The 17639-nt window shown below is 41.7% G+C and overlaps 1 protein-coding gene across 1 annotated transcript in view; it reads right to left on the bottom strand.

The window, feature by feature from the left end:
* il17rel (interleukin 17 receptor E-like) overlaps positions 1–11446 on the bottom strand; it is a 37376-nt gene extending 25930 nt beyond the window's left edge. The window contains 7 exon segments of the mRNA XM_029630005.2: positions 1656–1798; positions 2031–2075; positions 2685–2799; positions 3077–3186; positions 7429–7575; positions 8090–8117; positions 11128–11446. Of these exon segments, the coding sequence (XP_029485865.2) occupies positions 1656–1798; positions 2031–2075; positions 2685–2799; positions 3077–3186; positions 7429–7575; positions 8090–8117; positions 11128–11166 (627 nt within the window). The 5' untranslated portion in view covers positions 11167–11446.
* Positions 11447–17639: the final 6193 nt, after the last annotated feature.

Genomic DNA, 17639 nt, shown 5'->3' with positions numbered 1-17639 from the left:
CAATTGGAGGGTGTACCTGTGGATGTATTTCAAGGCCTACCATCAAACTCAGTGCCTCATTGCTTGACATCATGGGAAAATCAAAAGCAATCAGTAAAGACCTCAGAAAAAAATTGGTTGAACCAAAAAGTCTTGTTCATCCTTGGGAGCAATTTCCAAACGCCTGAAGGTACCACCTTCATCTGTACAAACAGTACAAGCAAGTATAAACACCATGGGACCACATATCCATCATACCGCTCAGGAAGGAGACGCGTTCTGTCTCCTAGAGATGAACATACTTTGGTGCGAAAAGTGCAAATCAATCCCAGAACAACAGCAAAGAAGTGAAGATGCTGGAGGAAACAGTTACAAAAGTATCTATATCCACAGTAAAACGAGTCCTATATCGACATAACCTGAAAGGCTGCTCAGCAAGGAAGAAGCCACTGCTCCAAAACCGCCATAAAAAAAGCCAGACTACGGTTTGCAACTGCACATGGGGACAAAGATTGTACTTTTTGGATAAATGTCCTCTGGTCTGATGAAACAAAAATAGAACTGTTTGGCCATAATGACCAATGTTATGTTTGGAGGAAAAATGGGGAGGCTTGCAAGCCGAAGAACACCATCCCAACCGTGAAGCACGGGGGTGGCAGCATCATGTTGTGGGGGTGCTTTGCTGCAGGAGGGACTGGTGCACTTCACAAAATTGATGGCATCATGAGGTAGGAAATTATGTGGATATATTGAAGCAACATCTCAAGACATCAGTCAGGAAGTTAAAGCTTAGTCGCAAATGGGTCTTCCAAATGGACAATGACCCCAAGCATACTTCCAAAGTTGTGTCAAAATGGCTTAAGGACAAAGTCAAGTTATTGGAGTGACCATCACAAAGCCCTGACCTCAATCCTATAGAAAATGTGTGGGCAGAACTGAAAAAGTGTATGCGAGCAAGGAGGCCTAAAAACCTGACTCAGTTACACCAAGCTCAAATTCACCCAACTTATTGTGGGAAGCTTGTGGAAGGCTACCTGAAACGTTTGACCCAAGTTCAACAATTTAAAGGCAACGCTACCAAATACCAATTGAGTGTATGTAAACTTCTGACCCACTGGAAATGTGATGAAAGAAATAAAAGCTGAAATAAATCATTCTCTCTACTATTATTCTGACATTTTCACATTCTTAAAATAAGGTGGAGATCCTAACTTACCTAAGACAGGGAATTTTTACTAGGACAAAATGTTAAGAATTGCGAAAAACTGAGTTTAAATGTATTTGGCTAAGGTGTATGTAAACTTCCGATTTCAACTGTATGTTGGTTCCATTGTGCAAGGCAAGCTCAATCAAGCCCAGCTAAAGTACTTATAGCACAACTGATTTATGATGCCTGTCTTATACCATCTGGTTGAGGCATTTCTATGACCTTCCTCTTCCCTGTGTTACTATCAGAGTAATGCACAAAGTGTTGACTATCAACTCTTTTACAACACTTACTGGCAGTGGGAGGAGTGCCTAACATTATCAGTGCCAAGCCTGGAATCCACACACTGCTTTCATTTCACTGAGTGAAACAATAGTGAAATATACATTATGGATTCCAGGCTAACCAGGGTCTCACAATTTGAACATTAACGTTTACTCTTTAAGGTCTCCATCTCCTGGAATCTTACCAGTGCGTTGGCCCCTGTGTCTCTACAGGTGTAGTCTTTTCTGTGACACAGTCTCAGGTGATAGTCTTTATCCTCCAACATGTCTGAGACAGACACAGCCAGCTCCTTTCTGTCTGAGTCCACAGTGTACGCTAGCCTCCCAGCTGTCATAGGACACAGTCAGTCAGTAATCACACAGTCAAGGGAAATGGATGCACTGCCAATATCTGTAGGCTGATTGGTACACAAGGAAATGCAGAATGAGTATGTTGTTGTCGGGTTTGGCAAGGCAAAAATGTAGCCTTGTTGAACGCAGAAATAGACTGTCATTGTAACCCATGCTAAGGGATATCTAGAGTGACTCAATTGTTGAGAAATAAAATCTAGCAAACTTACTGATGCATTCTGGAATGTTACTCCGAAGATCTCTGCTGCTACATTCTGAAATATAGTTTAAAACCAAGTTAAGGTTTGTTCTCTGTAAAACAAACAATGCTTCGACATATGATCATTGTGTGTGCACATTGAGTAAGAGCATGACTGCCCTGCTGATCAAGCTGGTCTATGCTGTTTTGCTCAGCAGGGTAGTGTGACTTTCGGTTAGGAAATGAGGGTTTTATGACATTTAAGTGTTTCTGCATTAGACATTTGCTGACTCACTAGTTTTGCTTATGAACGCCTGCAGTGTCAGTTTACTCACCCAACTCAATAGCTCTTAAATAATCAAAGTACAGTCAGGTTTAACCAACATGATCCACTGGGAATCTGTGTGTGCAAGATGCTGAAATGGCGATTTCAATCAATCGGTTGATTATTATGGCATATATCCTCACCTCTACACCATGCTAGCTGATGTGTAGTGAGCGTTCTGGCACAAGATGGTTGCAGTGAATCACCCGTGAGTGCCACACATTGTTGCTGGAAGAGGTATGCTTCCCCCGTATTATGTCAAGCGCTTTGAGTACCTCAGTTAGTAGAAAGGCTCTATATAAATCCAATCCATTATTAGTATGATTATTATTCACCATTGATCACGGTCCTCATCCTCACCTGGGACTTGGTAAGTGCTTGTCCAGGTGACTCCACAGTAGCTTGGATTTGTCTTTAGAGTGACGTGAACGTATTGACCTGGCCACACCTCAGAGCAGTCATTCTGAACCTCCAACTTGAGAAAGAGAGAAGGAAAAGAAACAAATAAACATACCAGCCATTACAAGTGTTCTTAAGCCAGATCCATATCTGTTCCTATCAATAGAGAAGTGTTTTTGTTGCCACAAGCACACATTAATGTACAAAAATGTTTTGCTTGGCTTTGATTAACAGTGTAATGTTCACACAAAAAAAATATCTGACTGTACCTGTTGTCCCTCCAGTCTCTCTGTAGTAGTGTGTATTAGTTTGTAGTATGGTAGGGTGCATGGTGTGGTAGTGTACTACTGTACCTGCTGTCCCTCCAGTCTCTCTCTGGCTACTCTGGGGAAGCTGACGAGCCTACAGATTTCCAACATCATCCCTGCGGTGACAGTGCATATGGAGACGCCATGGATGTGCTCTGAGGAAAAGTAGCATTAAAGAAATCACGAGAATGCAAGCTATACAGGGTCAGTACAAGTATCATAATTACAGTGTATATGTGTGTGTGTGTGTGTGTCAGGGTTGGGCTCAATTCAAATAGAATGCAGTCAATTCAGGAAGTAAACAAATATGACATTTCAATAATCCAAAAAAGTTATTCTCAATAAATTGAAAAGTAGAAATTATTTATTTAAAACCTTTTTAAATGTCAGACATTTTTTCATATTTAAATTTTAGCACTTCCTGAATTGGTTGCCTTCAACCTGTGTGTGTGTGAGCGTACGTGCATGTCACATGCGCTACAGGAAGCAGCGTGACCCTGAATCAAAGGTCCAGATAAGATATTATCGCAGGGGTTTCCCCCCTCAGGCCACCATCTCGCTCTCAGCTGTACAGAACTGACTATGGAAGTACATACTATGGCTCCGTTCATAGTGATCTATCTGGTTTCAGTGGTATGCCGTTTTCACAACATAGGTTGCATTCCAAAAACTTAACAGAAACACCCTCTCCCCTCAGCTCTCAAATTAAGTGGACACTTCTGATGACATGCTATGACATGCTATGTCTGACGAGCTTACACTTGCAGGGCAAGGGGCGAGGGAGGAAGGAATTCTTTTTTTTAAATGGACCACCTACGCCAGGAAATTTGTCACTCCTTCAATTGTGTTTTCAGCCACCGGTAGCTTGTGGGTGCTTTTTATGCGCTACAGTCAATAATGATTGCATGTCTACTGATATTAACTATATAATTATTAATATATGCCTACTGTATGATAGCTAGAAAATGAATTAGGTGACTAACGTTAGCCTGCCTAGCTGGAACCTCTGAAGAAGGAAAATGTTTTATTTCTACAATTTCCAAAAGCTAACCAAACAAAAACATGATTACTTTTACGAGAAGTGTTTGTGCATTAGTAGCACAATTTCTAAATGATTTACATTTGTTTTTAACTTACACTTGAATGTTGACTCAATATTGACACTGACGTTTTACGTGTTGGCTGACTTTAATTAGCGGATGTACAAACATTGCGGTTTGAATTATGGGGCGTGTCAGGCCCTGAAGTGTACATAATTATACACTTGCAAACTCCATTAAAAAGGAAGGCTGATTGACTTTTCTCTCTGCTACCACATAGCAAGCGGTACCAGAGCACCAAGTCTAGGTCCAAGAGGCTTCTAAACAGCTTCTACCCCCAAGCCATATGACTCCTGAATATCTAATCAAATGGCTACCCAGACTATTTGCATTCATTCCCACCCCCCACCCCCCACCCCCCATTTGAACGGTTCAGCAGACCTTTAACCCTCCATAACTGTCTACAGGACTATTGCAGCTCTGTGGGTGTAACATTTATTGACAATTTTGATACCTTCTGGAAACAAAGCTTATGTTGTAAATAGGATGGGATCCACCCAAATCATTCAGATCCCAGATCCTTCCACAGCATTTTAAGGCTGCGTTGAGACAATTACTTATCAATGATCCAAGCCCAGCTCATTTATCCCTACCATTGTGCCGCTGAGTTGTCATAATGCTTCAGCAAATGTACATTATGCCAGCGGTGTTGGAAGGCACAATGTAAGTAACCTAATTGATGTCCCTCTTACTGCTCTGAATGCCTCTGCTGATCCCACAGTAATTTTCATCATAGGGACACTTCAACTATGACAGACAAAATTAGAAAAATACATCCAGAAAATCACATTGTAGGATTTTTAATGAATTTATTTGCAAATTATGGTGGAAAATAAGTATTTGGTCACCTACAAACAAGCAAGATTTCTGGCTCTCACAGACCTGTAACTTCTTCTTTAAGAGGCTCCTCTGTCCTCCACTTGTTACCTGTATTAATGGCATCTGTTTGAACTTGTTATCAGTATAAAAGACAACTGTCCACAACCTCAAACAGTCACACTCCAAACTCCACTATGGCCAAGACCAAACGGGGGGACCTAGTGAATGACCTGCAGAGAGCTGGGACCAAAGTAACAAAGCCTACCATCAGTAACACACTACGCCGCCAGGGACTCAAATCCTGCAGTGCCAGACGTGTCCCCCTGCTTAAGCCAGTACATGTCCAGACCCGTCTGAAGTTTGCTAGAGAGCATTTGGATGATCCAGAAGAAGATTGGAAGAATGTCATATGGTCAGATGAAACCAAAATATTACTTTTTGGTAAAAACTCAACTCGTCGTGTTTGGAGGACAAAGAATGCTTAGTTGCATCCAAAGAACACCATACCTACTGTGAAGCATGGGGGTGGAAACATCATGCTTTGGGGCTGTTTTTCTGCAAAGGGACCAGAACGACTGATCCGTGTAAAGGGAAGAATGAATGGGGCCTTGTATCGTGAGATTTTGAGTGAAAACCTCCTTCCATCAGCAAGGGCATTGAAGATGAAACGTGCCTGGGTCTTTCAGCATGACAATGATCCCAAACACACCGCCCGGGCAATGAAGGAGTGGCTTCGTAAGAAGCATTTCAAGGTCCTGGAGTGGCCTAGCCAGTCTCCAGATCTCAACCCCATAGAAAATCTTTGGAGGGTGTTGAAAGTCTGTGTTGCCCAGCAACAGCCCCAAAACATCACTGCTCTAGAGGAGATGTGCATGGAGGAATGGGCCAAAATACCAGCAACAGTGTGTGAAAACCTTGTGAAGACTTACAGAAAACGTTTGACCTCTGTCATTGCCAACAAAGGGTATATAACAAAGTATTGAGAAACTTTTGTTATTGACCAAATACTTATTTTCCACCATAATTTGCAAATAAATTCATTAAAAACCTACAATGTGATTTTCTGGATTTTTTTTTCTCAAGTGTGCCTATGATAAAAATGACAGGCCTCTCTCATCTTTTTAAGTGGGAGAACTTGCACAATTGGTGGCTGACTAAATACTTTTTTGTCCAACTGTAGCTTAATAAACAAGGTTCATGAAATCAATAATTTACTAGCAACAGCTGACGTTCATATTCTGACACCCTCTGAAACTCTCTTAGATAATACCTTTGATGTTACAGTGGTAGCAATACATGGTTATGAGATCTACAGAAAATATAGAAATGCCAAAGGTGGAGTTGTGGTGGTTTATCTTCAGAACAATATTCCTATAAAGCTTAGGGAGGATCTCATGTTACATACTGTTGAAGTAATGTGGCTACAGGTTCATCTGCCTCACCTAAAGCCCATTCTGGTGGGAAGCTGATATAGACCACCAAGTGCTAACAGTCAGTATCTGGATAACGTGTGTAATGCTTGATAATGTATGTGATATCAACAGAGAGGTATATTTTCTGGACGATTTAAATGTTGACTGGCTTTCATCAGGCTGCCCACTCAAGAGAAAGATTCAAACTGTAACCTGGTTCAGGTTATCAGTCAATCAGTCGACCTACCAATCAGGATGCTGCCTTGTAGGCTGTTTCATATGTAAGGCTCTGCCGACAGCCTTCAAGGCAGCATTCTGATATCAGCCTCTGAGGCTACTATTGAATCTGATCACCCTGTAAGGAATAGAGCTCTCCCCCTGGATTAGATGTGCATCTAACTATAACTAACTATACTAACTATACTTTGACAACTAATCTGCCTGCAATGAGCATTACCTATGAAACAGCCTACAAGGCAGCATCCTGATTTGTTAGCCTTTAAGGCTAAAATTTAACCTGATCAGCCTATCAGGAATGGAGCTCACCCACTGTAAATGCAAATTATCCACAAAACACGGTGTCCCTTAAAATACACATATCTGTTATGCAAGCTAACAACCAGCATAGATAACAAGCTAGCTTACTAGCTAACAAGACTACCTAGCTAACTCACAAGACTAGCCAAGTTAGCTGCGTGGTTCTTTGCATGCAATGGCTCTGGTCTTTGGGGCAGCATGCAGCCCGGGAGACAGTGCTGGCTCAGGCATTGTTCAGGGCTTACATGCCCCGCATTGCGATCAATGCAGCCACAGGGCTCGTTGATTAAGTGGTTATCGTGCACCTGAACATATTCATGGATAATGCATGATACTTTTGATTATCTCGTGATCTCGACATGTAGTGATAACGAGTATGTAGTGATAATGAGATAAATAAGTTATTATCTTGACATAACGAGGGACCAATTTTTGGAATATGTCCTCTCTGGACTTCCTGTAAATCCTTGACGTTAACAAGGCAGAAAATATTTCAACATGAAATCTCAAAACAGAGAGCCCAACCTACCACTGAGCTGAAGAGCAGTGTGAACTCGAAAGTGAAGAGAGCACTTCTGTTTCCCCTCACACCTCATCACTGTGGACAGGCTGACGTTGTGGAAGAGAACACTGGTGTTGAGGCCTGCTTTCTGGGTCCTGCATGGGGCAAAGGAATCTGTATGGGGAAACAGGAGGTTAAAGTCAGTGGATGTATTCAAGTTCAAGCTTTTTTCCATAATAAATTCATTGGAAATCTTACTCACATTCAAAATAGCTAAACTTTAAGGACAAATGTATACAAATATACAACAACCAGCAATATCCAACAGCCAGCAATGTAATGACAAAAAAGGAGTCAACTCTACTCATACTTCATGCGAAAGCCCTGACTACTACCTTATCAGATGATAGATATCAAATCAAATTTTAGTCTACTTGGACTATGACTATTGTACTGTATGGGGGTTCCATGCTTCAATGAACAAACCTGCAAAAGTTGTATCACTCAGACCACCCATACCTCAAACATTGGAACTGGATCCTTGCATTGTAAATGTATTTCAGACATCAATTTATATCTGATCACAGGACACATCAGAGATTTACCATAGTGTCATTGTCAACACAATCAAGCACACACACAGAGTATAACAACATTGTTTGTAATGGGTATATTGTATTGCACTCACAGTGGGTTTTACTTTTGCAATGGAGGCCCTGCAGAGAGAAGATGAAAGACAATGTAAGATGTTTATTTATGCACTTGATATACACTTTATACTACTTATACACATTATACACTTAACAGAGTACTCACAACCCCAGCTGTGCAGTACAACAACAAAAAACAAGCCCAGCTGGCCACTATTCCGGCTAACAATTCTAGGGAGAGAGTACGTTTTTGTAACATTACCCGTAATGTTCCCCTAATGTTTGATTGTCCAGTTTTCCATTAGTTAGGGCTGTGTTTGTGTGAACATTCCCTCAAACAGAATATATCTAGAATGTGGTTACAATGTTCTCAGAATATACAACAATGTTCTAGACACTTTTCATGGGAAGTTTCAAGAACATTTGCGTCCAGTTTTCTAAGGGTTAGGAGAATATTGCAGGAACATTTGTGTATTAGTTGTCAGGACATTTTTTGTCTGTTGGCAAGGTTATGGATACTGACACACACAATGCTTTTCACTTGCATATTTGACAAACATGATTACATTGTGCATGTTCATTTCTACAGTCATTATTATTCAACATGTCCTCACCTGGGATTTGAACTCACAAGTTATCAGTTCACACCATTCAGATATTTTTTACTCCACCATGCCTGTCAGTTATCAGTTCATTTGACTGTTCTCTCATCTTTGACTTATTTCCAACAATTTCTCTATTCTGCCCTACAAAGACCAAAATGCAGTAAATAGGAATTTGGTTTTAAAATCTTTGATCTGTTGTATTGGCCAGGTACAGTATATTATCTGATAAATGTGGTAATTAGTTTCCTGACACAAGAACAAGCCAGTTGATCAGAATGCATCATGGTATCAGAAATTGCGGTCTGTCTAGAAATACAAATATTTTGAAGTCGGGGGAGTCATCCTACTCTCACATTCTTAGCAATATATGTTAATGTCATTATTTGGCAACAGTTACAACACACCCATCTGATCTAATTCAAATGGGTTTCTCATTCTAGATAGATGAGCATCTAAAAGAAAACTCTTGTCTTTTTGAAATCCACACCACATGTAGAACAAACGTGTCTGATTAGGAATCCCATCGGCTTTCATCACTGCATTTCTAGCGTCATACACACCTTGACACACCTGTATTTGGGGCGTTTCTCCCATTCTTCTCTGCATATAATCTCAACCTCTGTCAGGGTGGATGGGAAGCGTTGCTGCACAGCTTTTTTCAGGTCTTTCCAGAGATGTTCGATCGGTTTCAAGTCCGTGCTCTGGCGGGGGCATTCAGAAACTTGGCAGGACATTCAGAAACTTGTCCCGAAGCCACTCCTGCGTTGTTTTGGCTGTGTGCTTAGCCTCTCTGGGATAGGGGGCGGTATTTTCACGTCCAGATGAAAAGTGTGCCCAAAGTAAACTGCCTGCTACTCAGGCCCGGAAGCTAGGATATGCATATTATTAGTAGATTTGGATGGGGAACACTCTGAAGTTTCTAAAACTGTTTGAATAAAGTCTGTGAGTATAACAGAACTGATTTGGCAGGCGAAACCCCGAGCACAATCCATCCAGGGAAAACATTTCTTGAGGTTAATCTGTTTTCCATTGGTTTTCTATGGCAAGCCCGTTTTAATAGAAATATGCTTGCAGTTCCTATAGCTTCCACTAGATGTCAACAGTCTTTAGAAATTGGTTGATGTTTTTCTTTTGAGAAATTATGAAGTAGCCCTGTTATTTTCCTATGTCACTCCAGGTGCACTCTAATGTTTTGGTGCGTGCGACCTGGAACGTGCTTTTACAATGAGCCTGTCCTCCTATAGCTCCTCCCATCAGCCTCTGATGCGAACACAGGCAGAAAGTATCAAGGCTAACAGAGGAGTATACTACAAAGCAGGATCAATGAGTTAGCCAGATAACATTGACAAGCAACCAGAAATAACTATTTTATAGCTCATATTCTTGATGATGAATGTTGGGATCACAAAATCAACCAAATTTGCTAGCGGTGCTAATACAGATGTAGGATCTTAATTTGATCCAGTTTACAGCTTCAGTAGAGCAGGAAAATAGTCCTGCAGCAACAGGAACTTTCAATTATTATATGGATTGTTATTCATGGACATTTTTTGTAGCGGTTGATTGACATTTTTCATTTGGGCAAAACCAGTCTGACATTTTAAAGTGGAAATTCTGAAATTTAGGAGCCTTTTTAAACCTTGAATACAGTACAAGTCTGCATTTCATGGAAAGTTCTCAGCAACAGAAGAGGGATCAAATTAAGATCCTACATTTTGTAGCTCTTAAAATACTGCATGTGATTTTTCAAAGTTAAATACTTTAAAAAATCATTTTACACACTTTATATCTGATTCTGGGATTAGTCATTAAAGTTCAGAATGGAGTATATATTTCATATAAATATATTATATCAAGATTTTAAATAACACAGCTACCCTTTCAAAGCCTCCCGCGACCCAATTTGGGTCTCCAACCACCAGTTAAGAATCTATCCAGGGTCGTTTTGTAATCGTTAAACTACATCACAATATTGAAGTTTCAAATGGTCAACACACCTAAGTGATAACTCTTCATGTCCTACACTCAGCCACTGTGTTTCACTGTATTAAATGTAAAAGTTCAGTCAGAGTATAGTCAGAGCCACTGCCAAATGAAGTGATGAACTCTAATGGTGTAGCAACTCCACATAATCATTATAATCCTTTACTTTGTTTGGTTGCCATGGTTGCTCAGAATATATGGGGAATATGATATCAAGGTTCTATTACGTGCAAGAGGGAAAATATGATACACTGATACTACAACCTATTGGTCATGGTATGACAAACACTACTCTCACTTCTGATTATTGTCAACAGTACAGTATGCTCTGTTTGTAGTTAAGCTATAGTCCGTTTTTAGAAGCAATAGTAATAATATTAGCAGTAGTATTCAAAGTGAAAGCAGCTATGCTGCTCATAGACACTTGAGAAGTGTTTGAAACAGAAACAGTGTTTCCTCAGAAAGATACAGGAAGGGTGATTTCCTACCTTGGAGCATCTGGTTTTACATTCCTGGATCCTTTCCATTCCTTCCCCTTGGGCCAGAGAGAGCCCATAGAGAGACACCATCAATATAGTAGTTAAAATCATCTTCACTCCCAGTCCTGCGACCTCACTATAGTGCTGAAGTCTGTTCAAAGTTTGGTTGGGAGATGTCTTCTTTCAGGTATGCTGGTTTGGTATTGTACTCTAGCTGTGTGAGGCAGGCGGCTGGTCTGTAGCTAACCCTGTCTGTCACTGTGCCTCTTCCAGTAAGGGATGGTTGTAGTGTAGTAGATGGTTCACAGACAAGAGAGACAAAAGCCCCACAGATGACAAGTAGGGCGATGATTGCATTTTAAATAGAGGGAAATCTAGAGCCTGCCCACAAGGCTCTCTCCCTCTCCCTCTCCCTATCCCTCTCTCTCTATATATATATATATATATATATATCTCGCTCTCTCTCTCTCTCTTTCAGTTATTCTTAACCACTTAATTGTTAACATTTCAAGACACTCTAGGCATTGCCCAGGTATATTGACGAGAGCTTAAGACAATATTGTGCAATGTATCAAGGTGGGGCAGCTTTTAGTCTTTTTTTTCTGTCAGCAGAATTATTTCCTTCGGGTTCCTAAAGAAAGTATTTCCTTTAGAGTCAGATATTTTATGGGCTACATGCAGTAGCTAGTATTAGTACTGCTATGTGTACTTAGTCCAAAATATGTTACAGTATTGCTATTGTAAGAAAATCAAACCTACAGTAACTCATATACAACAAAAATATAGATTGTAATTTGTCCATGAAATGTAATGTTGATGCATTGCCGTTATGAATAGACAGGTGCAGATTATGCAGATTATGAATAGACATAATCTGCACGTGAGGAATTTGTCATGTTTGTGAAGGAAGTGATCTGTGGAGTGTGGAAACATCCCACACAGTACACATACAGTACCTACACTGCACTGTATCAATGTTGCTATGTCCACAGTAATCTCAGTTAACCCAGAACAAAAATTTTGCGTAATTTGTACCTTTTACGTTTACGTATTCTGTCCACGAGAGATTGTCTGCAGTGCCATTTTGCCATTTCACAACAAATGTTTGTAGCTAAATGACTTAAATGTAAATGTATAGAGGAAAATGACTGTTACATCCTGAGACACCTGTTTTACCTGTAGGTTTAGTATAGAGCACGTTTATAGAAAAGAGCGCGAAAAGGTCCTCCCGAGTGGCGCAGCTGTCTAACGCACTGCATCGCAGTGCTTGAGGCGTCACTACAGACCCTGGTTCGATCCTGGGCTGGGTCGTAGCTGGTCGAGACCGGGAGACCCATGAAGCGGTGCAAAATTGGCCCAGCGTCGTCCGGGTTAGGGGAGGGTTTGGCCAGCTGGGATGTCCTTGTCCCATTGTGCTCTAGCAACTCCTGTGGTGGGCCGGGCGCATGCTGACATGGTCACCAGTGGTACAGTGTTTCCTCCGACACATTGGTGCAGCTGACTTCCGGGTTAAGCGAGCAGTGTGTCAAGAAGCAGTGTGGCTTGGCAGGGTTGTGTTTCGGAGGATGCATGACTCTCGATCTTCATCTTTCCTGAGTCCATACGGGAGTTGCAGTGATGGGACAAGACCATAACTACCAATTGGGGAGAAAAGGGGGTAAATTTGATGTAAACATGTATTAAAGAAAAGAGAGGAAAAGATGGTCCTAGTACACAGGACTGTATTGGTTGCTGTGTGCAACTTGACAGGAAAGACCACTGAAAAACGGAAGTTTCTAAAGAGCAAACCAATTATCTTCCATTATTGAAATGCCACCATCAAACAGAACCATACACAGAGATATATGGCTCTGGCTACCATTGATTTACGTCTGAAGTTTCATCGTCATGGAAGGCTTTGATGAGATAAACTGGAAAAGGAAACACAGACATGTTCCCCTGTTTATCTCAGACAGTGATTGCAGTCATACAAATGTTCTCATAACGCATTCACAATCAAACCATTTAAAAAAGGAACTTTTTTCAATAAACAACATGTCTATGTGTGCCTGTAGCCATGGTGAGAATGACGCATTTTCTTTATTCAACCATAAAGCCCCCATGGCAGCTGCTGACAGAAATGAAAACATCTCAAAATACCTGCAGAAGATGCACCCGGGCTATATTCAAACATCTGTAGCCTAGTTTTAGTGCAGCCATACAGTTAAAAATGGAAGAAAGAAGGAAAAACCCGAAAGCGAAAGAGAAAAAGAAAGAAGGGACCCTCTTTGAACTCCTGAAGGAAATCCCATGTTTCTGATGCTTGGAAAAGAGATAAGATGTTGACATGTCCTCACAGGTGTAGTTGTATGGGCTATCCCCGTGTACCAAGGAGCAATATATTACTGGAATTTGATGTTCTTCTCTAGCCTTAAAATCAAATCAAATTTTATTGGTCACGTACACATGGTTAGCAGGTGTTATTGCGAAGGTAGTGAAATGCTTGTGCTTCTAGTTCCGACAGTGCAGCAATATCAACAAGTAATCTAACAATTCCACAACAACTACCTAATACACACAAATCTAAGTAAAGGGATGGAATAGGAATATGTACATATAAATATAAATATATGAATGAGCAATGACAGAGCGGCATAGGCAAGATGCAATAGATGGTATGAAATACAAATCAAATCAAATTTGTCACCTGCGCCGAATACAACAGGCATTCGACCTATGACCTTACAGTCAAATGCTCACTTACAAGCCCTTAACCAACAATGATTTAAGACGTTCCGAAAAAATAAAATAAAAATAAGTAGAAAATAGAAAATAAAAGTAACAAATAATTCAACCGCAGCAGTAAAATAACAAGCGAGGCTATACGCAGGTAGTACCAGTACAGAGTCAATATGCGGGGGCACCGGTAGGTCGAGGTAATTGAGGTAATATGTACCTGTGGGTAGAGTTAGAGTGACTATGTATAGATTATAAACAGAGAGTAGCAGCAGCGTAAAAGAATGGTCTGCGTAGCCCTTTGATTAGCTGTTCAGGAGTCTTATGGTTTGGGGGTAGAAGCTGTTAAGAAGCCGCTTGCCATGGGGTAGCAGAGAGAACAGTCTATGACTAGGGTGGCTGGAGTTTTTGACAACTTTTAGGGCCTTCCTCTGACATCATTATTAAAGTGGCATTAAATAAAGTGACAAGTGATCAATTTGTTAGAGTGGGCAATGATTTCAAGTCTGTATGTAGGCAGCAGCCTCTCTCTGCTAGAGATGGCTGTTTAACAGTTTGATGGCCATGAGATAGAAGCTATTTTTCAATCTCTCTGTCCCAGCTTTGATGCACCTGTACTGACCTTGCCTTCTGGATTGTAGTGGGGTGAACAGGCAGTGGCTGAGGTGGTTGTTGTCCTTGATCTTTTTGGCCTTCCTGTGACATCGAGTGCTGTAGCTGTCCTGTAGGGCAGGTAGTTTGCCCACGGTGATGCGTTGTGCAGACCGCACTACTCTCTGGAGAGCCCTGCGGTTGTGGGCGGTGCAGTTTCCATACCAGGCGGTGACACAGCCCGACAGGATGCTCTCAATTGTGCGTCTGTAAAGGTTTGTGAGGATTTTAAGCCTCCTGAGGTTGAACAGCCTTCAGTTGCGCCTTCTTCACCACACTGTCTGTGTGGGTGGACCATTTCAGTTTGTCCATGATGTGTACGCTGAGGAACTTAAATCTTTCCACCTTCTCCACTGCTGTCCCGACGATGTGGATAGGGGGGGTGCTCCCTCTCCTGTTTCCTGAAGTCCACGATCATTTTCTTTGTTTTGTTGACAATGAGTGAGAGGTTGTTTTCCTGACACCACACTCTGAGTGACCTCACCTCCTCACTATAGGCTGTCTCGTCATTGTTGGTGATCAAGCCTACTACTGTTGTGTCGTCTGCAAACTTGATGATCGAGTTGGAGGTGTGCATGGCCACGCAGTCACGGGTGAACAGGGAGTACAGGAGGGGGCTGAGCATGCACCCTTGTGGGGCCCCAATGTTGAGGATCAGCAAAGTGGGGATGTTGTTTCCTACCTTCGCCACCTGGGGGCGGCCTGTCAGGAGGCCCAATCGCGCAGGGCAGAGTTGAGACCCAGGGCCTCAAGCTTGATGATGAGGTTGCAGTGTACTGTGGTGTTGAATACTGAGCTGTAGTCAATAAACAGCTTTCTTATGTAGGTATTCCTCTTGTCCAGATAGGATAGGGCAGTGTGATGGCGATTGCATCATCTGTGGACCTATTGGGGTGGTATGCAAATTGCGGTGTGTCTAGTGTGACAGGTAAGGTGGAGGTGATATGATCCTTCACTAGTCTCTCAAAGCACCTCATGATGACAGAGGTGAGTGCTACGGGGCAATAGTCATTCAGTTCAGTTACCTTTGCCTTCATAGGTACAAGAACAACGGTGGCCATTTCGAAGCATGTAGGGACAGAAGACCGGGATAGGGAGAGATTGAATATGTCCGTAAACATACAAGCCAGCTGGTCCAGCTGGTCTGCGCATGCTCTGAGCACGGCGGCTAGGGATGCCGTCTGGGTCTGCAGCCTTGCGAGAGTAAACACGTTTAAATGTCTTACTCACGACGGCCAGGAAGGAGGAGAGCCCACAGACCTTGGTAGTGGGCCGCGTCGGTGGCACAGTGCTATCCTCAAGGCGGGCAAGTAGGTGTTTAGTTTGTCTCGAAGCAAGATGTCGGAGTCTGTGACTGATTTTCTTTTTGTAGTCTGTGATTGTCTGTAGAACCTGCCACCATACGTCTTGTGTCTGAGCCATTGAATTGCGACTCCACCTTCTCCATGTACTGACATTTCGCTTGTTTGATTGCCTTGCGGAGGGAATAACTACACTGGTTCACGCTTTCAGTTTTGCGCAAATGCTGCCATATATCCACGGTTTCTGGTTAGGGTAGGTTTTAATAGTCACAGTGGGTACGACATTTCCTATGCACATCCTTATCAACTCACTCACCGACTCAGCATATAAATCTATATTATTCTCTGAGGCTACCCTGAACATTTCCCAGTCCGAATGATCAAAACAATTTTGAAGCATGGATTCCGATTGGTCAGACGAGCGTTGAATGGTCATTGTCACTGGTACATCCTGTTTGAGTTTCTGCCTATAGGAGTGGAGAAGCAAAATAGAGTAGTGGTCAGATTTGCCGAATGGAGGGCGGGGAGGGCCTTGTATGCATTGCGAAAGTTAGAGTAGCAGTGATGCAGTGTTTTGCCAGCCCAGGTACTACAATGAATATGCTAATAGAATTTAGGTAGCTTTGTTCTCAAATCTGCATTGTTAAAATCCCCAGCTACAATAAATGCAGCCTCGGGATATATGGTTTCCAGTTTTCATAAAGTCCAGTGTAGTTCCTTGAGGGTCGTTGGGGTATCGGCTTGAGGGGAAATATACATGGCTGTGACAATAACCGACAAGAATTATCTTGGGAGATAATACGGTCAGCATTTGTTTGTAAGGAATTCTAGGTCAGGTGAACAGAAGGACTTGAGTTCCTGTATGTTGTTACAATTACACCATGATCCATTACTCATGAAACATACACCCCCACCCTTCTTCTTCCCAGACAGATGTTTATTCCTGTTGGCACGACGAACAAAGAATCCCGGTGGCTGTATCGACTCCAACAGCATGTCCCCAGAGAGCCATGTTTCCGTGAAACAGAGTATGTTTCAATCCCGGAAGTCTCTCTGCAAAGCAACCCTTGCCCTAAATTCGTCAATAGCATGTAAGTGGCGTAATTAATAGCATGTATTGATGTTGGGAATAGAGACAGATAAGAGGTTGTCAGACAGGTCCTTGTTTTATGATCTCATATAATTATGACTCCGTGACTGTGAATGGGAAAATTGCATGTGTGAGACCATTGAACCCATTATTATCTGAAGGCTGCAAGGGACAAGGGGAAATTCTTCAGGCGTAAAGGATGTCTTACTGGAAGTAGCACATATTTTCTATAGATTTAAGCATGTTTGGTTATGGTTCTTGGCGCAAAATCATCCCCTAGGGTACACAAAATGATTTGTAGTGATGTAAGTATTTTGTAAACATCTTGAAAAGTACCTTAATCAGTCTTATCTCTCTGTGTAATGACTCCATCTACTGGATATGACTGTGTATTACATTGTGTTTCTAGAAAGGTACAGTAAGAGGTACAGTCTGTTGGTCAGCATCAATCTGTCATTCAGAGCAGGTGTGGCAAAGGCTGTTTTGAGCCCCACCTGTTTAGGAAAAAAGACTCACCATTTTGAATATTATTTTGGCATTAATAAGTGTCAAATATCAGTTTGACAACAATGCAAAAAATATAATAAAAAGTTTGAATTCACACAAATGTCCTTGCTTTTGAAAGAAAAGCACCTTTTTTTTGTCCATTTAAAAAAACATTAAATTGATCAGAAATACAGTGTAGACATTGTTAATGTTGTAAATGTTGTAATGTTGTACAGCAGTGAAGGCTGCTGAGGGAAGGACAGCTCATAAATAATGAA

This window comes from Oncorhynchus nerka, linkage group LG23 (assembly GCF_034236695.1).
Source record: "Oncorhynchus nerka isolate Pitt River linkage group LG23, Oner_Uvic_2.0, whole genome shotgun sequence".
In the NCBI taxonomy this organism is placed as follows: domain Eukaryota; kingdom Metazoa; phylum Chordata; class Actinopteri; order Salmoniformes; family Salmonidae; genus Oncorhynchus; species Oncorhynchus nerka.
The sequence above is the reverse complement of the archived record's forward strand: the minus strand, read 5'-3'. Positions and strand labels throughout refer to the sequence as shown.